Source organism: Vipera ursinii (assembly GCF_947247035.1).
Source record: "Vipera ursinii genome assembly, chromosome: 5".
Lineage (NCBI taxonomy): Eukaryota > Metazoa > Chordata > Lepidosauria > Squamata > Viperidae > Vipera > Vipera ursinii.
In genome coordinates, this window is record NC_139518.1 from 77,054,145 (window position 1) to 77,075,650 (window position 21,506).

The 21,506-nt window shown below is 39.2% G+C and overlaps 1 protein-coding gene across 1 annotated transcript in view; it reads right to left on the bottom strand.

The window, feature by feature from the left end:
- Nucleotides 1-21,506, bottom strand: part of PCDH15 (protocadherin related 15) — a gene marked incomplete at its 5' end in the record, with an annotated part of 427,034 nt that overhangs the window by 200,277 nt on the left and 205,251 nt on the right. The window contains 3 exons of the mRNA XM_083364768.1: nt 2,801-2,929; nt 9,799-9,892; nt 17,884-17,963. Of these exons, the coding sequence (XP_083220894.1) occupies nt 2,801-2,929; nt 9,799-9,892; nt 17,884-17,963 (303 nt within the window). The remainder of the gene's footprint in view (nt 1-2,800; nt 2,930-9,798; nt 9,893-17,883; nt 17,964-21,506) is intronic.

Consider the following 21,506-nt stretch of genomic DNA (forward strand, 5'->3'; position numbering starts at 1 on the left):
TAATAATAATAATAATAATAATAATAATAATAATAATAATAAGAAGAAGAAGAAGAAGAAGAAGAAGAAGAAGAAGAAGAAGAAGAAGAAGAAGAAGAAAAAGAAGAAGAAGTTGGAAGGGACCTTGGAGGTCATCTAGTCCAACCCCCTGCTAAGGCAGGAAACCCTATACCATTTCAGAAAAATGGCTGTCCAGTCTCTTCTTAAAAACTTCCAGTGTTGGAGCATTCACCACTTCTGGAGGCAGGTTGTTCCACTGATTAATTGTTCTAACTGTCAGGAAATTTCTCCTTAGTTCTAGGTTGCTTCTCTCCTTGACTAGTTTCCATCCGTTGCTTCTTGTCCTGCTTTCAGGCGCTTTGGAGAATAGCTTGACTCCCTCTTCTTTGTGGTAGCCCCTTAGATATTGCAACACGGCTATCATGTCACCCCTCACTCTTCTCTTTGTTAAACTACACATACCCAATTCTAGCAACCGTTCCCTATATGTTTTAGCCTCCAGTCCCCTAATCATCTTTGCTGCTCTTCTCTGTACTCTTTCTAGAGTCTCGACATCTTTTTTACATTGTGGTGACCAAAACTGGATGCAGTATTCCAGGTGTGGCCTTACCAAGGCATTGTAAAGTGGTATTAGTACTTCACGTGATCTTGATTCTATCCCTCTGTTAATGCAGCCTAGCACTGTGTTGGCTTTTTTGGCAGCTGCAGCAAACTGATAGAAGTCAGGGTGTTTTGCAACAATAGAAGGGCATGGAATAATACTGTGAAAGACTTGGTGTAAATGGTGTTAGCTGTTGTTCTTCCTATCTCATTCTTTTATATTTTTTGGCTTGCTATTTTTTGTACTCTGCATAATGCTGCTTAAATGGAATAAAGTACAGATCAATGTATGTACATCTACACTATGTGACTCAAGAAAATTTTCCGCTAAAGAAATGTTGCTGAAATTTAATTTATCATTTAAATACAAAATGAAAGCAAAACTACCAGTACAAACCCAACTGCAGCACTTCACTGCATTTAAAGGTTAAAATGATATTGAATATGTTGGAAGGCTGACAAATACAGGATGCATCTCAAAGCTATTTGAGTTGATATGCTGTCAGTGTACAGAAAGAACAAAAAATGGACTAAAAATGTTTATTGCTTTCTAAAGTGACATAATGGTGTCCTACAGAAAGTCAAAAGATTATCAGCTTTAGTTTTAATCTAATTTAGTCTAGTTCAGAAAATGTGTTACCTTAAATTCTCATTCTTTTTTCCCCCAATTGCTTCATGAAACTTGGTTTTGCACTTCTTCAGTTTCATTTACCATTCTTTCTTGAGATAAACAGTCAGTCAGTCAATCAATCAGCCAATCAATCATCCAACTGCTACACCAGCCCAACTCAATTCTTACTGTAACTAGAAATATTATAATGAAGCAGTAAAGGAAAATGAAGAGACAAGATACGGCCTCCTGTAACTTCTTCTTTTCACAAGGAAGGAGTGCTGTGTATTTTATGGCTCAAGAAATACAACACAAAGCAACAACTACACTCCCTTCTCCATTCACTCAGCACTAAATAGTGGAAACAGGAATGTGCAAATAAGCCGAAGTAGAGCAATAGAAAAGTGACATGAAATAGAATGAAAACTAACTGCATGTTAATTTCATTTGCAAATACTGGGGTTGGCAGGCAGATTACAAAACAAAACAAAACAAGCTCCGTGAACTATGTAACTCCTGGAAAAGAAGTGTTCAGCTAATCTCTGTATGAAGCTGCATTTACCCTTGCATGTACTCTGTTAGGCATATGGTGTTAGCCTACAATGTTGGGTTGAAAATATATTAACCATAATGCTATGTCTTTAAGAAGTTAATTGGCCAATGGGTGTGTAAGTGTTCGCATGGCCATAAGAGGAAGCTAGTAACATAGCTTCTCTCTCTCTCTCTGAATTCACTGCTCTCTACTACTACTGTTTTTTCTCTGCTGTTGGTTTACTACTGTTGTAAACCTGAACTGTATATTGACCTCTGGACCGGTAAGAAGACTTTGTAGTTTGGATTACTCCTTGGACTGTTGCTATTGTTTATGACCTGGACTGTTTATTTTGACTGTGCATTTTTTGTTTTTACACCACCTCAAAAGTAAACTACTTTTTGCTTTTACAACTCAGTGTACTCTTGTGTGATTCTTGCTGCTCTCAGTACCCTTCCTTGTCTGTGCAACTCTTTGGTAGCACAAGGAGACCTCTGCACAACAAATTCCTTAACATACTCTTTACACCATTCACCTGGTGCCTCTGCATGGAGAAAAGTTAGAAAAGAACAATGTTATTCAGCTATGATTAGTGGGATGCCTCTAAAAAAATCTTGATCAAGGAAAAGCAATACATTTTCACAGAGTAAAAAGCCAGCCAGTGTCTTATAATATGATCAACCATGCATACTCAGAACTGTTTACAAAGAGACATGGAATGACTACTTCCGACAGCAGCAAAAGGCAAAGTTAATGATAAGTGGCTGAATGCATATACATATATTTTACTTCAAGCAATTCTCTGTTAAGCCTTATTTTCTAAAAGTTTCTTTCCAGTTTTGTTGGAAAGCAGTTGGGAAGGCAGAGATGAATCGGGTTTACCGTAATTTGAAATTCAGAGAAAATAAAGAGGTTAAAACCAGATAATGACTCTCTAAAATGGTTATCACGCACAGGAGTGTTATACTGGCATTACCCATTGAACAAAGTGTTTCTAAAAATTAGAAAATATTTCATTAATTAGGATCATTAATAGTAGAATACTATGATTTTCTTACCCTCACTTGACCCACAAACGCATTGGTTTCTTCTTCTGGTACTGTAAAATTTTTTGGAAGAAAGGGATCAAAGACCGGCCCATTATCATTTACATCTGTTACAACCATATTCACTGTAGCGGTTGAGGTCTATAAAAACAAACAAACAAACAAAGTGATGATCCATATAGTTTTTATCTTGCTGATAAAGTTAAGGCTTAATAGGACTCAGTCCTATTATTTATTTATTTTTATTTATTTTAATTCCATTTATATCCCGCCCTTCTCTGAAGACTCAGGGCGGCTTACAAGCTTAGCAGTAGCCTTCATTCTATGTATATGCCTGCTTATTAGGGCTTTCACAGACACCCCAAGCGGCATTATTACAAAGTCAGTTTATTGCCCCCAACAATCTGGGTCCTCATTTTACCTACCTCGGAAGGATGGAAGGCTGAGTCAACCTTGAGCCTGGTGGGACTCGAACCTGCACTAATTGCAGGCAGCTGGTGTTACTTAAGGAGGCATTAGCCCACTGCTCCACCAAGGCTCTTATTAAATGTTCGTTCTTCAAAGCTTATGCAACATTGTTTCTTTATGGCCTTTGCTTTGAATAATTCTTTGTTTCCTCCCAGATATACTGTTTTTTTTGCAAAGTTATGGCACCCACTAATAGTTTTGAGTTAAAGAACCTTCTCTAAACTGGACTGCTGAATCCCTTCATCCCCATCATAATCCTAGAAGTCATATAAAATACAAAAGCTGACTCTCTTTGTTATAAAACTGGTTAAGAATCAAACTGGTAAGTATGTAATAATAAAATGCAATAACACAACTGTTACATAGAAAAACTAATAGCATTATCAAAAATGTATGTTAACTCAGAAATAGGTTCCGCTGGGTTGACTTCTAGGAAAATGGATATTGGATTTCAGCATAAAAAGGCAAAACTTTTAATCTAGCCTTTTTCTAACTTAAAGCAATGACTATGAACCAGAAAATATGAGAAAGACACAAGTTGATTTTAAGCTGCTAGAGCCACATAAAGAAGTTCTAATAAATTCTGTAACAAAATCCCACATGCATAACACTCTTCTATCGGCTCCAAATTTACTGTCAATAGTCACTAGAGACCACTGTTGTGCTGAGTCATTATCCCAAACCCTAAAATCTTGTTCAGGAATAGAGGCTGAGTTGTCAGAAAATAACTATAAGCATTTCCTGAAATTATTAGAAGTTTTGAGACTTTCAAAGAGATGTATTCCTGAGACTGTGTAGAGAAATATACTGCATTTTAAGTAATTTGCATTTCAAATATTCTTCTGACTTGGTTCAGATACATGCAACTTACATGAGAAAAGAATTTTGAATAGATTTCTGAGAAAAGAAAATGTTATAATACATTTTCTTCATTATGTACAAATGTCAAGATTTGGTACCAATAACTTTTTGTTTGTAGAAACCCACATCATGTCATGTGATCACCATTTGTGACCTTCTGACAAGCAAAGTCAATGGAGAAGCCAGATTCACTTAACAACTGTGTTACTAACTTAAAAACTGCAGTGATTCACTTAACAACTGTGGCAAGAAAGGTTAACAGTGATTCACTTAACAACTGCCTCGCTTAGCAACAGAAATGTTGGGCTCACTTTGGTTCGTAACTTGAGGATTACCTGCAACCAATCTGTCTAACTGATTAATCCCAATATTGACCTACTCCTACTGAAAGCTCAACAACTGGATTGTCCAGTGAAATTCATACTTCTACTGGATGCCACAGAAAGAATGACTCATTTTCCTCTGTTCTTTACAGCCTCTATACGCCCACAGGATTTGCAATATTTTATTTCTAAGCATTCTGTTGAAAATATGGCTGCAGTTTCTGCTGAGAGCAACTGACCATTTCAGGCAGGAAGAAATATTTTCTTCCTGAATCTATGGGAAAAAAATACTTAAAAGTACAATGCTCCTAATCTCTCTGAGAGTAATAATACATCATGAAGTTCCATTGGTCTCAAGGCAACTTCAGCATATTTCAAGATGTGCAGCATGAAATATGCATGCTATCTGCTTTGGACAACTCACACCTGTAGAAAATGTGAAAAAGCAAGAAAAGAAACTCTCATATAAAATGCTTAACCCTATTTTCATCCCTAAATTAATATGGATCTCAAATTATTCTCTCTCCCCACCACTCCTGCCAATGGATCCTCACAGAAATAAGACGAAACAAACAGACTTGGTGGGGGGAAAGGACCTGGTAACTATATTAGCAATTCCCCACAACTAGTTATGTGGAACAAGATAAATTGCATGTGCTTTAAAATGTCCATTTGCTGCTGATAACTCATTAATGTACTGAGCGGTGAGGAGGACTCATCAACAGAGTAAGACATTCATTAGAGCCCATGGTGTCCTGCCAAAAATGAAGTTCCGGTACTGTGTGATGCACAGTTGGATTATACATCTTCTTAATGAAAAACCACAGTAGATTCATCCTTCCTTCCTTTATACAATGGAGATTACAGTAATTAGAGGGGGGAAAAGATACAAAGGTGACTTTTCTGCTGAAAAGTTGTAGCCACAGTGATAGTTAACTAATCAGTCTGAAACAAGTGAAGCAAGAATTCCATTCTACTCCTTATTATATTCTTGCCGATGCAAAAAAAAAAATGCAACTTCAAATTTTATAAAGTATGGATCCCCACCCCACATACAAAGCTTTCCATTTAGAAGAAAATAAATGAAAATGGACGAATACCTGAAGAGCTAATAAGTGGAGCCTGCCTTTCATAGAGATGTTCTCCTTCAGTAATGATACATTCATTAGAAAAAACTGCACTATGAAGCAGACAGGTGATGTTCTCAAAATCTCCAAACAGGCACTATAGATGCAGGGCTATTAGAATTTTGGTGGTCGTCCCATTGTCATTTAGGGCCCATGAGGACCAATAACTTGGGCATCACTGGGCTACAGGACAGAGCAGAAGAATCAACATTTTGATAAATTTATCCCAGGAGCTCATTATTTCATAATCTTAATACTAAGTGGTAACTTTCAGGGCCTGAACAGATCATCATCTACACCACCAGAGATAAATTTTATTATCGTCTTCTACAGAGCTTTCCAATGGGGCTGTATTATCAAGTACAGAAAAAAGTAAGCATGACCACTGTAACGGCTGTAAGTGTGAAAAATGGCCATAACTCACTTTTTCAGAGCTGTTGTAACTTTGAATGCTCACTAAATGAAGCGTTGTAAGTTGAGGTTTACCTTTATAGGTCTGAAGAACACGTACAAAAAAGCAGCATACTGCAGCCGCATGTAGCTTGCCCTCACGTGTTCCCAACTGGTTCCTGCAGTCAATCTTTTATTCCCTTCTTTCTTCCCATTCCATTGCCTCAGCCATGACCCTCATCATTTCCCCCTTCCCATTTCTCCAGAATGGTACAGGGGGTTGGACTAGAAAACCTCCAAGGTCCCTTCCAGTCCCTTCTAACTCTATTACTCTGTACCAATTTCTGAGCTTCCATCAATTCTCTTTCTAATATTTGTCCTAACCCTCCATACTCCTCTACTTATGTATGTTGGGCATCTATCTCTATGCAGGTCTGGAAAGAGAAACGCAGAGTTTGTGTGTGAGAGAAAGAGAGCATGAGAGATAGGGATAGACAGAAACTGAACATTCAATAATTTCACCTGTTTGGGACATTGTTCCACCAGCTTTGGGAATGTAGATCACACCAAGAAACTGCCCAAAGATATATCTAGCTAATAGAAGAGAGCATTTTGTAGCTCAGGATTGAACTGTATGGTCCTTAATGGTCTCTGAGTTTGGTTGTTTTGTTGCAGAGGTTTCATTACATGTTTTGCTATACACAGGTTTATTCCCTTTGTGTGTATTGGAACACAACAAAAAAGGGAGGGAAAAAAGCAAATTGGACATAACACCAGCTGCCTGCAATTAGTGCGGGTTCGCATCCCCCCAGGCTCAAGGTTGACTCAGCCTTCCATCCTTCCGAGGTAGGTAAAATGAGGACCCAGATTGTTGGGGGCAATAAGCTGACTTTGTAATAATGCCACTTGGGGTGTGTGTGAAAGCCCTAATAAGCAGGCATATACATAGAATGAAGGCTACTGCTAAGCTTGTAAGCCGCCCTGAGTCTTCGGAGAAGGGCGGGATATAAGTGGAATTAAAATAAATAAATAAAATAAATAATAAATATATTTAACTCTCTGTGCCATGGAAATTCTCTCTAGGAGCCAGCCCTTCATCTCCACAGGAAGGAAGCTTCTCAGATATGAAGCAGTTGGAAATAGCAGAGAAAGACTATTTTGCTAGGAGACCAAGTCGTCAGGAAAATGTCACAGGAAGAAGTTACAGAGCAGAGGGACTGGCAGGTGCTCCAAATAGGTGAAAAAGCAGCAGGAATGGGAGTCACTTGTGGCCCCACTAATTTTGTGGAAAGCTAGCAGGGAAAGTCACAAATGGTGATTGCATGGCTGAGGGACCCTACATCCATTGCAACTGTAAGCCAGTTGTCAAGTGCACAAATCACAGTCACATGATCATGGGAACCTCGTGACAGCCACAACTTTGCTGACTGGTCATAAGTCCTCCTTGTTTTGTACCATTATAACTTTGAATGAATGGTCAAAACCCGAGGACTACCTGTAATTTATATGGGCGTGCTTCCTTTCTGGACTACCTTATAGGACTGATCACAGGTCTCTTTGGATTCTCACATGGCAACAAAGGCAAGGAGTGCACTAGTGCAGGGGTCCCCAATTCCCAGTCCATGGATCGATACTGGGCCACAGCATGCCAGCAACCGGTCCGCACAAACAAGCAAAGCCCCACCTGTAGGATGCAGGCAGCACAAAAACAAAAAAACAAAAGACATGCACTTTCCGGTCCATGGAAAAACCTTTCTCCATGGAACCGGTCCCTGGTACCCAAAAGGGTGGGGACCTCTGTACTAGTGAATTACATCTAGTGCTTCAAATGCAGTCTTTCCTGATTTAAGGGTATTTGGCACCACTTATGTGTCTTCATTAAGGGGTGTGATGGCTCAGCAGTTAAGGTTCAAGACCCAGGTGCCATGCGATGGGATGAGCTCCTGTTCTTACTTCAGCTCCTGCCACCTAGCAGTTTGAAAGCATGTAAATGGGACTAGATAAATAGGTACCACTTGGGTAGGAAGATAACAGCATTCTGAGTGTCTTGGCGTATATAATAATTTGGCCAGCATGACCATGGAAATGCCATCAGATGATTCTTGCTCCCTTGCCTATGAAATGCAGATGAGCACTGCCCCTTAGAGTTGGACATGACTGGATAGGGGAAACCTTTACCTTTATGTATTTTCATTAGGCTACCCCTGAAGAATACCTGGAAGCTTAAATTAGTGCAGAAGGTATAGAATACAGAATCCTAGGGCTGGAAGGGACCTCCGAGGTCTTTTAGTCCAACCCCCTCTGCTTAAGGCAGAAGACCTTATAGGTTGAATAGTTATCCAGTCTTTGAAAAACTTCCAGCAGCCACAAGTCTGGGAGGCAAGCTGTTGCAGGAGAAAGTGGCCAGCGGCCATTTCAATCAAAGGCTTCCTGGACCTGACAAAGCACTAGAGAAAATCCCATGGGAAAAGATCATAGAACACAGAATCCTAGGGAACCTCTGAGGTCTTCTAATCCAATCCCCTCTGCTCAAGGCACGAAACTTTATACTATCCCAGTCAAAATGGATGTCTGGTCTCTTTTGGAAAAACTTCTAGTGATTGCCCCCCCTCCCCAGCTCCAGGTAGAGAGAGTGGTGCCTGCAGGAACAATCTTAGGAGTGATTCCCAAAAGCAGTATTTAAAAGTTGTATTTCCAAGAACTTTCCCTGTCTCATTCCCAGAACTGCCTGAAAGAAAGTGGAAGCTTCTTACTGATTACAAATCTGATTACCGGTGCTTGAGATTCTGAGCATCCACCCTATTAAAAGATCCATATGAATTGCCAGCTGTTGTTTGAGTACTACTGATTTTATGTTTTTAAGCCTGAGACACCATGTTTATAGGAACTTGCCTAGATGTTAAGATAAAAGAGGAAGGCTCTCTTAATCAAGCTTTCACTTACCAAGATCTATGTCTATCTTAACAAGTCACATGGTCTTTACTGGTATGAGAACACACAATTTATCAAACACACTGATCCCAGGGCTGTTTTTATTGAAGAAACACTGCCATTGTTTGCCTTTAGCACAAGGTTATTAAATGCTGACACTAAAAATAGTCTCAGTTCTTAAAATTACCGGTATTATATATTGCAGGGCTGTGACACTCTAAAGTATAGACTACGACTGCCCATGCTTCAAAGGAAAAAAGTCATGGTTTGTAGCATGCAAATTGTATGCATACTTTGCACTAGCTAATAAACAGCTTATTTAAAAGAGTGCCACCTTGAAAGAACTGAAAGTGCTTGATTGCTATCGATTCATAAATACAATAAGTATCCCAATTCTCTAGCAGCTACTCTAACTTGTGAACTTCCACCCTGAGAAATACTAGAAAATCTTCAGTGTTATTTTCATTAAAACTTGTCACACATCATTTCAAAATTCTTTCCCAAGTGTCTAGGGGAAAAAAATGAAAAGAAATTGTATCCATGTCCTATTGCCAATAGGGAAGTTCTCAGGACAGAGTCTGATAAAAGGTTTGTATAGGTCAAAACAAGTAGCTCAGGCTATGGATTCCAGTGTTGTATTGGATCAGTCCTTGGGGATACCCCTGACAATGTGCAATGTTCGAACTGGCCAAAACAGAACAATGAAATGTCAGAGGACATGGCACAAACCACTGGAGTAGCAGCATTACGAGCATTGCCAGAAATATTTTGGACATAAGAGGGAATTGCTTTATATTAGAAACATTACCAAAAGGGGGGGAAAAAAGATTGTGGCTCACTGTTTTTTTTAGCTTTCTGCTTCTTTGCTCCTAGCTTCAGACACATTTTTATATTTCAGCAAGAAACTTACCCCATCTGGTCGGCCATCTGAGGCTGTAACAATCAAAATGTAGCGATCAGTGCTTTCTCGGTCTAAAGGCTTTCCTAAGGCTAGCAGCCCGGATCTAGCAATAAAACAAATATGTATGTTATAACAAAGTATGGCTCCTAAAGAGTGACAAGCTTCTTTATATGCAAGGGGTTTGATTTGCATTAGCAAACATTCCTCTTTTGAAATGGACTTTGGGGGATGATTTTTCTGTGGCATAAGGTTGGTGCCAACACTGCAATGATCCTGGCTGAAGCCATTTTGTTTAGTTTTCGGTTGCCACAGAACTGGGGCAAAGGATGGGTGATTTACTGTTAGCCTAAACAATATTTTGTCCCATGGGAACCAAGGTCATCGCTGCCTGGAAATTTGGCAGACTGAGCCTTCCGTAAGAAAGTCCGCCAAAGTATTCTATTGGAGGATGGGGTTGATTACATAGTGCAGGAGTGGGGAATTCAACTTTGTAAAATTGTGGCACCTTGGAGGGAACTCCAGACTTGGTTTCATTTTTGACTGTGCTGATACTTTGTAGCCAAAAAAACATGTTCTTTAAGGAAACCTCTAGCCTTGGAGTTCTGGTTTTACTGGTCTAATCTATCGGAACCATGACAGTTGGTTTCTGAGATTTGGTAACTCCATCCATCCATCCATCCATCCATCCATCCATCCATCCATCCACCCTAATCTAATCTGATCTAATCTAACCTTATCTATCTATCTATCTATCTATCTATCTATCTATCTATCTATCTATCTATCTATCTATCTGCAGAGTTTAGGATTTGAAGATTTTGTATTCTATGTTTTTATACTGATATTCCCAGCATGAACACAATCCTGTCATTCTCTTGAACTGGCAGGATAGGTGTCTTAAAACACAAACAGTAAAGAAATGCCTCTAAAAATCAGATTATTTCAATGCAATTGTGATAAAATGACAGATCCAGATTTAAAGAACTCTGCTACTATGTACCAGCCTGGCCCTGGAGATCTTTGAAAGGTGCTCTTGTTGGAAGTGTGGCCCACAAATAATGGCTATGTGATTATTATTTTTCCTGCACAAGGTTTTCTCCATTATCATGCTCTTGCTATGGAGATCTCTACCTTTGACAATGTGTCAGGCTATTTAAGTTGTAGTTATTCCCCCAGGATTTTGCCTCCATTTGCTCTAAGGGCAGTTAGGTTTCAGTTCAGTCTAGTGCTTATTTTTGTGAACTCTCCAGGAGACCTGGATGAGAAGTGGCATATCTTAAATAAATAAGATTATATGCTCTAGTTCTCTTCTCTTGTCCCAGATTCCTTTTCTCACCAAATACTTTTACCCAATAAAAACAAACAAACAAACAAACAAACAGGAATAAATAAATAAGTCCAAGTAGAGTTAAGAATTTATGGATATCACTGTGTTAGAAACTGAATTTCCTCTACTAGGTTTGTTTAAAACATGTGCCAGAAACTTGTATATCTCTAGGTCTTGCTGAAATACAATTTCCAACATTTTCAGCCAATGTGGGCCTAGTAGTACCTTGGTACTCATCATTAATTGTATCCCAGAGGCATGAAGAGCACCAGATAAAATTTTCCCAGAAGGAATAATGTAGTGAGTCACAAGGCAGCTGATACTTACAAGTTCTAGGTTGTGCTTTGAATACCAAACAAACTATGAGTACCGGGACAAACTTTTCACATTGAAATGCTTTGAGTACTAAAGTCGATGAGTTTCAAAGCAATTGAATATCAAGGTACCAGTGTAATGGAAAGAATTGCCAAGAGCTGTGTTTCAGTACTGCTGGAAGTCTGAGACCCCCTGCCCTTTATTTGAAGTATGTAATGGTACACTAATAAATAGAAATGGTTCATGTTGTACTGAATTAAAAATTGAGATGAGGTAGAGGGTGGGAAAGATGCTCTTGACAGAGACCGGCCAGATCTGCTAACAAAGCAGCAATGGGAAAACATGGTTTAATTCCAAAACAAGATGAAGGCATGCACAAAAGTCCTCTCCAATTCATGTGAGTGTAAGGGGATGGGTGGAAGCGAATGGGGATAAAGCATAGTTCTGTGGAGTTGATTTCTTGGTTTGGTATACACGGTGGTGCTGACAGTTAAATACCCAAGAGACTGAAAAAAAAAACCCTCTTGTGCAGTTTCAGAGCTACTTCTACATTTATTTATGCAAAATGATCAGGACATTATATTATTTCAGCTATCCTGGAAAACAAAACCAAGCAGAAGCTGTAAGCATCACAAAATCCTTGGGATATTTCAAGTAAATATAATAGTGGCTGCCAGTAGAGGCAGATGTTTATCTGAAAATGTAGTTGCTGCTTCCCTCATGGACAGAATTTACCTGCCTGGCAACAATTGAAAATGAAGAGAAGTAGGGAACAAAAGCTAGTAAATAACTATCAAATAAACAGAGAAAGAAAAGAAAAGAGAAACAGGATGCAATAATAAATGTTGAATATTATTATTTATTTTCCCCCAACACAATAGAGGAGGATCCCTCCCCGCAAATTAATATAACTGAAATCAAAATCAGTCATTAAAATGAAAGTGAATGGAGTAACAATGTATAATGAACAAAGTGGATGGGACATTTGGAAACTGACTTCTATGCGGCTAGAAAGTCTTAATAAAAAGGAAGTTAAGATTGTCTAAGGCAAGGGTGTCAAACTCAGAATGTCACGTGATGTGTCGCGACATATCATAACTTTTTTTTCATTGCCGGCAATGGGGTGGACGCGGTTTCGCTATAATTCATCCAGCCCGCGGGCCAGCAGTTGGACACCTTGGTCTAAGGAATGAAGAGTTGTGTGTTTGTGTGTGTGCCTGTAGTTGTGTGATGTGGAGCAGTCAGACAGTGGAAACCTAAGAAAATAAATGTTTTTAATAATTTAATGGAAACTTATTTGACCAAAGAGCTCTAAGGATGATGAAATTATTATATATAAGTTGCTACTACATCTCCTATACCACCTTGTTTATAGATTTATTGCATTTGATGAACTGCCATTCCTATAAATTAGCCTGAAAAGTCTATCACATTTAAATCAACCATAAATTTAATATTCAATTGTATATTTGAGGCACCACACATATGCACATATACGTGAGAATAAACTCTAATGAATCCAGTTGAACTTCTGAATAATAATGCATCTGATTGAATTGCAATACTACAGTTAATTTATAAAAGAATTAGTTGAGAAGATTTTTGGCAGACCAAATATTACGTTCAGTTCCCGGCTGCTGCAATGAAAATGCTAAGAAGGATTTCTTTGCCCTCCTGTTATAGAATAGGAGCATAATTTAACTGAGCCAGTGAAGAATTAGAATAGGTTAAATTGAATAACTATTGATAGAAAAGTTCTTGCATTTGTGAGCACGTTATAGAAAAGAATGACATGGGAATGACATTTTTATGTCGGTTGTTCAAATGTTCAACTTTTATCCTGATCCTTTCCAAGCTAAAGAACAGTACTCACAAAAAACTGGATAAAGTATCTGTGTGCTTTGGCAAAACAAAGAAACTCAAGTCCTTGAAGAGCAAAATGCAGGAAATAATAGGCCACATCTACAGTATAGGACTGTTCAGTATAGGACTGATCACTTGACTAGCTACAACTGAGAATGTAAAGGCCTTTCTCCACTTGCATGTTAACAATATTCAAAGATCCTCTGATATGTTCCATGATGTTGCTTTCATCTTGTTCCCAACCTTTGAGTGAGGTTGCCATAAGTCACAGTTAGCTGCACTGGTGTTATTTTGTCCATAATCAAAAATAATTTTCAGGCTTCTGAGGTTTGTAACGTTTTCAAACCTTGCTGATAATGGTAGTCAGAGGACCTATTGATAGAGGGTGATGGATGATATTTGTGCTTTTGCAACCGAAAGTCATGTAATGAGTTACTTGATAGCAACCAAAATCTGGAAGCCATATTGATTTTGGTTGCTATCAAGTAACTCATTACATGGATATAGAAAATTCAAACTTTTTGCTACTATCCAAGTAGTCATTCGTATTTTTGCAACGTGGTTTGGATAGCCTTGACTTTCGGTTGCACAAGCAGAAATATTTAGCGTTCCAAAAAACTTTTGTGAATTGCAAAAGTAAAGAAGGCCTTGGCTTGACATTCCTAGAACTGTTGTATATTTATTAATTTGTGCAAGCTCTACATCCCCAGGACACTCTTTTCTTCCTAGCACAAAATAAGTGTCAGATGTCGTGGTTGCATATTAAGCCTCTCCCTATGATGCTTTATGTATTGGTGGATTCTTTCTGCAAACAAGTAACTATCAGAAGAAGGGAGGTTGGGAAAGTCAGAGAAGTCATCCAACTGTATGAAAAAAGAGCACAACACACAAGAAATAAAGCACCACTTTTCATCAGGAAGGAAGAATGGAACCCCCGAAGAAGACAGGGATTGGCAATAAGGACCACATTTATTTTTTCCTATTAGTATAGTTTCTATCACTTGGTGACTGGCTGGATTACGCTTTAACTGAGTCAAGAGCAAAAAGAAAAATCAAGTTTTTCCAGCTATTTCTTAAAATGCTCCTGGCTCTTACTGAAATCTCTTATGTGGCTGGAAAACTGTATATACTACAAAAGAGGTGTGAAAGATGTAAACTTTTAAATAATGGGATGATGACTACGAGGTGGTGGTGTAGCAGAATTGGGATAACCTGTGGTTCACTGCATTATAAAGCTCAGTTAATGTCTTGCTGAGTTCCTGACCTCCCGAGGCATGGATTATCCTCTTTTCTATTGATAGAGTATCCGTTTTGATAGAACGTTCTGCTAATGGTCTTGAGAAAATTCGAAAGCAAGTCACCCTAACAGTATAGTTTTGACTTTGCTAACAGAGTGGTCTCTATGCTGCATTCTCAGATCATTTTCCTACTTTTCGTTTTGTTTGAACGCTAATACACACACACACACACAAAACAAACACACTAGACAGACAGAACAAATGCTGTACTGGGAATATAGCAAAACAGAGTGTTTCAAGGGAAGTAAATCTTCTTTGTTAACTTTTGCTGATTTGGGAATCAGAATGGTTATAGGCAGCTTTGTTGCACTGTGAGTAAGCTAAACATTTCTTTTTAACAGTAATTGTCGTATATAATATATAGCTAGTGTGCACGACCAGATATACTAGATGAATTCAGGACACACAATGGCTACACACACACACACACACACACACACACAAGAATGAGGTTTCTATTTTTTTGTACTGCATATCATGACATGGAATTGTGATTTTCCATTTTACTAAATCCTGTCTGCAGGAAACCTTAAAAAAATACATAAATTGAGAAGCTACACTTGATTTTCTAAGAGTCATCCTAAAGTTCCATTAGGTTTGCCCTTTCTATAAGGGAACAGTGAATCAGTGCTGAATGTTCCCATAAGCAGCCTTGCAAATGTAGAACTATGAATTTTAGCCAAAGTTGATTAGGTCAGCTTCATTTCAACAATCTTCAAAAAATGATTCTAGTATTCATTATTTCTACTATTCCTTACTTTCAGTGAGATTTAGTTCTTTATATACATCCCGGGCCATAATAGTGCATTTCAATCTAATACAAAATTAGATGTTGTATATGACTTTCAAAATGATAACCATGACAGTTCTTAAATGTCCAACTACGTTGCACAAGAATTAATATTTTCAGTCTAATATTTTGCTCCCTAAGTGGAAAGTAAATCATTCTAAAAAAAAGCTGGTTCTGCATTAACAAAATTACAATTTAAGCTTTAGAAGAAATTACCATATCATCCTCAGTTTTATTCTTTATCCTGCTTATTCAGTACTCAAGAAGTGAAGAACTAGTCAGTTTTTGTTTCAGTACAACTGTTGAGTTTTGCAAACACAATGATAAGCTTCAAATTTACTTTTTTTTAAAAAAAATACAGCTTTCCTTCTTTCTTTATTATAATTAATATTCAGGCAAGTAATAGCTTCGCAAGTGACAGATTCTAAAAAGAAAGCAATTTTTCACTGTTTCTCTTACATGCACCTTTCAGTTTACTATGGCTCTTCTTTAATGTGGCATTAATTTAGGAGGAAAGCTAAAAGCTTTCTCGGTTTGGAATATTTGGGGTTGAATTAAAACAATAGTCCCCAAAGGTCTTTCTTATTAAAGCACATTTCATTTTTAAGACTACAATTAGCAAGTTTTTTTTAAAAAGTCACTGTCATTAGCAGAAAACCTGGCAAATCTAAAGGCTTCTAATTAATCCCAGGTTGTTCTCATAATGGAAGTTTCCATCTCAGTAGGTTTTTACCTAATCAAACATTTAAAATAAATAAATAGTCTCAGATGTACAATTTTAAAGTTTAGCACCATTTGCAAAGTTGCTATTAAATATGAGAAAGCTCAGCTTCAAACAGCTGAATACTTATAATTGGGAATATATTTGCACACAATCTGCTATTTAATTTGCGCTGAGAAGTTAGAAGTATGTGCTGTAACCCTACAATTACATAGATGGAAGTAAGTCCCAATGGTACTTAGTGGTTAAGGCAGGGGTGTCAAACCTGCCACCTCACATCATCATCATCATCATCATCATCATCATCATCATCATCATCATCATCATAAGTTGGAAGGGACCTTGGAGGTCATCTAGTCCAACCCCCTGCTAAGGCAGGAAACCCTATACCATTTCAGAAAAATGGCTGTCCAGTCTCTTTTTAAAAACTTCCAGTGTTGGAGCATTCACCACTTCTGGAGGCAGTTTCTTCCACTGGTTAGTTGTTCTAACTGTCAGGAAGTTTCTCCTTAGTTCTAGGTTGCTTCCCTCCTTGACTAGTTTCCATCAATTGCTTCTGGTCCTGCTTTCAGGTGCTTTGGAGAATAGCTTGGCTCCCTCTTCTTTGTGGCAGCCCCTGAGATATTGGAACACTGCTATCATGTCACCCCTCACCCTTCTCTTCATTAAACTACACATACCCAATTCCAACAACCGTTCCCTATATGTTTTAGCCTCCAGTCCCCCAATCATCTTTGTTGCTCTTCTCTGTACTCTTTCTAGAGTCTCGACATCTTTTTTACATCGTGGTGACCAAAACTGGATGCAGTATTCCAGGTGTGGCCTTACCAAGACATTGTAAAGTGGTATTAGTACTTCATGTGATCTTGATTCTATCCCTCTGTTAATGCAGCCTAGCACTGTGTTGGCTTTTTTGGCAGCTGCAGTACACTGCTGGCTCATATTTAAGTGATTGTCCACTAGGACTCTGAGATCTCTCTCACAGTTACTACTATCGAGCAAGGTACCACCTATACTATACCTGTGCATTTGATTTTTCCTGCCTTATCACCTCAAGATAAGACCTTATGAAGGTTAACTGCAATCGGTCAGATTCGGATTGGCTGGACCTCCAACCGCTAGATACTGTTAGATAGTGCCCAGTGTTCGAGTCTGTCCAGATCCTCCTGTATCTTAAGCCTATCTTCTGGAGTATTGGCTATTCCTGCCAGCTTGTTGTCATCTGCAAATTTGATGAGTTCCCCATCTATCCCCTCATCCAAATTGTTGATGAAGATGTTGAACAGCACTGGGCCCAGAACAGAGCCCTGAGGCACCCCACTACACACTTCCTTCCATGTAGATGCAGTTCCATTGAGGACCACACGCTGAGTACGGCCTGTCAGCCAGCTATGAATCCATCTGGTGGTGACTTTTTTTGCCATTGCCGGCAATGGGGTGGGTATGGTTTCGCTATGATGCATCCGGCCTGCGGGCTGGCAATTTGATACCCCTGGGTTAAGGCACCAGGCTATAAACTGGAAGATCGTAAGTTCTAGTGCTGCCTTGAAGCACAAAGCCAGCTGGGTGATCTTGGGCCAGTCACTTTCTCTCAGCCCTAGGAAGCAGGCAAGGGCAAACCACTTCTGAAAAACTTGCAATAAAACTGCAGGGATTCATCCAGGCAGTCTCCAAGAATTAGACATGATTGAATGGAAGAGATAGATAGAGAGAAAAAGCTATTAACTAAAGCCAGTTCTGTTCATTCCTGGTCACTCAAAAGGGGAAAAAAATGACTTACTTTTCTGAAAGATTAAATACTTGTTGGGGGTCTCCATTTTGTATGATGTATTTTATGGGGTCACCTTCCCGATCAGTTGCCTTCAAAAAACCAAAAACACAAAGAAGGGGCATATTAGACTTGATTTCTTTTCATTAATATTTTTTTTTAAAAAAACAAAAAAGCCGAGTAGGTGATGGACAACACATCTGAAATGCTAATCAGCTCATAACAGTTTAATATTTGACAGCTTTAACTCTCAACAGACTGATCATTATGTTGTTTATCCCCTCTGGAGAGTGCCTGCATTTTGACTGCATGAGAATAGGCTGTGATAAGAATGATAATTGTCTATTGGCATTTCATGAAATTAAAATATTTGCATTCTTAAATGAGATTATTTTTAAAAAAGAATTTTTTTTTACAGGTGGTATATTTTTCACATTATTGTCAGGATGATGCAGAAAGGAATACTTATGGACTGACTTTTTAAGAAACTAGTAAAATAAATGATAGCAATATTTAAATCATGCACTTATTTGTACGCTTCTTAAAACATGCAGCACAAAAAACCTACAAAGCAACAGATGGTTTGAAAAGAAAGTGATTAGATAATACCATTAATTAAGCAAGATAATAACAAACTGTATCTGTTTAATAATAGAAAACACATTCCAGTCAAAATTAAGCATATTAAAGTATTGTTGGCATGGAAATCTAATAACTGTCTAGTCAAAAATAAAATCCTCTGAGTTCATTGTTACAAATAGAAGAAAACAGCTTTGAAATTACTGATTTTTAGCCAGATCCTGCTTGCAGTGTTTGTAAACATAATCTAAACGTGCTTGGTGTAATATCAGTCATAAGAACAAATAACCTAAGCAAAGAACATTTTTATTCCAAATTTCCAAATGTATCATCATTCAAATATGGGATTCAAATATTTCTTGAACATTATTCTTCATCCAATCAGATTGGCTCATCCCATCCACTCAGGTGATAAGGTATGTTGCAGACCTGGAATATGCATCCACATTACAAACAAGCATGTTGAGACTTTGGGGAAAGTGCAGAGAAGAGCAACAAAGATGATTAAAGGCCTGGAGACTAAAACATATGAAGAACGGTTGCAGAATTTGGGTATGGCTAGTCTAGAGAAAAGAAGGACTAGGGGGGACACGATAGTAGTATTCCAGTATTTGAGGGGCTGACACAAAGAAGAGGGGATCAACTGAATTTCCATAGCACCAGAGGGCAGGATAAGAAACAATGGATGGAATCTGTTGTGATTCAGGCTCAGCCTGTTGGTTCGGCAGTTGGGTCGGACGACTCAGAGGAGGAGGGGGGTGTTGAAGACCTTGCTGAGGGGGTTGAAGATCTTGCTGATGATAGCCCTCAGCCAGGCCCCTCCCACTTGGTCACCATGGAGACCCAGCTGTGTGAGCCTGACAGTGTGGATGAAGATGACCCACAGCTGGCCCTGTTCAAGGACGCCCGACGCAGGAGGCAGTCAAGTAGGAGTAAACAAAGGAAGGCTATGGGGCTTCTCGGAAGGAGGCAGAGAGAAGCCACGCCCTGAACTCTTTATAAAGGGAATGTGTGGGGAGGGCTGGTTTGCTGAAAGCAACCGCTCAGATAGTGTTTCAAAGCTCCTGTATCTTGGTTCGTGTCTTGTTTGTTTTTGTAGATATAAATTTGGCAGACGTAATTCCAGCCTCTTGCCGTTTGTAAAGGGGTTGCCTTTTTTGCAGGGCTGGTAGCAGGCTGGTACAGAACAGAATCAAGGAGAGAAGCAACCTGGAATTAAGGAGAAACTTCCTAGCAGGGAGGACAATTAACCAGTGGAACAGCTTGCCTTCAGAAGTTTTCTTCATCACTGGAGAGTTTTAAGAAAAGGTTTGTCTGAAATGTTATAGGGTCTCCTGCTTGAGCAGGGGGTTGGACTAGAAGGCCCCCAAAGTCCCTTCCAGACCCCATCAGTTGAAGATCTCCAACTGATCTAGGAAGGATGCTCTAGCTCTAGGAAGATAAGGGAATGGGTCTACAGAATATTCTTCCCTAGGAGGTGAGACACCCCCCCCCCATTTTCCTGGCCTTCCAAAAGGGGTTAAACATGGCAGCCTTGTATGCGGAGCCCAAAGGAGCACACAGTCATGGGGTTGGTTGGTGCTAAGAGACCTCTCCCTCTGCCTTTCTCAGCGAATTTGTAACAGGGTTTAATTATTCTTGCCTGCTTAATTTTTTAAATATTTTTTATATATTTTAACCCTAAAATTTTAATTTTTATATACTCTTTTATATTTTGATGTTTTATTGCACACTGTCCAGAGTCCCTCTTTGAGGGAGATGGGTGGTTCATAATACTGGACAGCCATTTGTCTGAAATGGTATAGGGTCTACTGCTTGAGTGAGGGGTTGGACTAGAACAGCAGTCACCAATCTTTTTAGCTTGAGCTTGCACTTGCATGTGAAGTTCCACTCACATGAAACGCAGACACTTGTGCTCACGCACGAAGCTCCATTCATGTGAATGGCACTTGCCCTCCACTTGTGCAAGTTAGTTCTGAGCGCAAGTGTCAGCACCCTCCACTCACACGAAGGGAGCTTTGTACACGCATGGTTGCCCACCACTCAGTTTTGAACAAGCCACGGCCTGGTAGTGGGCCGTGGCCTGGGGGTTGAGGACCCCTGGGTTAGAAGACCCTTTCAACTATTTTTTCCTGACAAACAAACAAACAAACAAACAAACAAACAATAATAAACTAAGGTAAAGGTTTCCCCACACATGCGTGCTAGTCATTTCCAACTCTAGGGGCCAGTGCTCATCTCCGTTTCAAAGCTGAAGAGCCAGCCCTTGTCTGAGGACTTCTCCGTGGTCATGTGGTTGGCATGACTAGACGCCAAAGGCACACGGAACGCTGTTACCTTCCCTCTGTAGTGGTCCCTATTTTTCTACTTGCATTTTTACATGCTTTTGAACTGCTAGGTTGGCAGAAGCTGGGACAAGTAACAGGTGCTCACTTTGCTACGCGGCACTCAGGATTCATCCCGTCAAACTGCCGACCTTCTGATCGACAAGCTCAGCGTCCTAACCGACTGAGCCACTGTGTCCCTAAACAAACAAACAATACAGAAACCTTAATTTAATGGGACAACAATTTAATGGGTTGGCATGGAAAGTTGACTTCTTTTTATTAGGCTGGAGGATGGAAAAATAATGAAAATTCTGAATCCCTCACTCCTAACTAAACTATTATTAATCAGTCAGACTTTGAGCTGATGTCTGCTAGATAAGCCTGCACTCTGCCTTCTATCCCTGATCTTGCTTGGCTATATCTGGATTCCTTGAAATAACTCACTATCTCTTAGTAAATCTTGCCTAGTGGAAAATATCAGGGATTGTTATTATGTTAGGGAAGCTTCAGTATACAAATCTGTGTGGTCCAACTGCAGGATTCAAGACCCTCATGTTTCATCATGAGTGGTCTCTGAAGCCTCCAAATTATGCAAATAATTGTGAGTGATGCTTGAGTGAAGGGATCATAAAGTTAAAAAAAAAATAGAAAGAAAAAAAATTATCAGACTGAACCTACTGATTCCATCCCTCTGGCTATGTCATTATCTCCTGCCTCCAAAGCCAATTG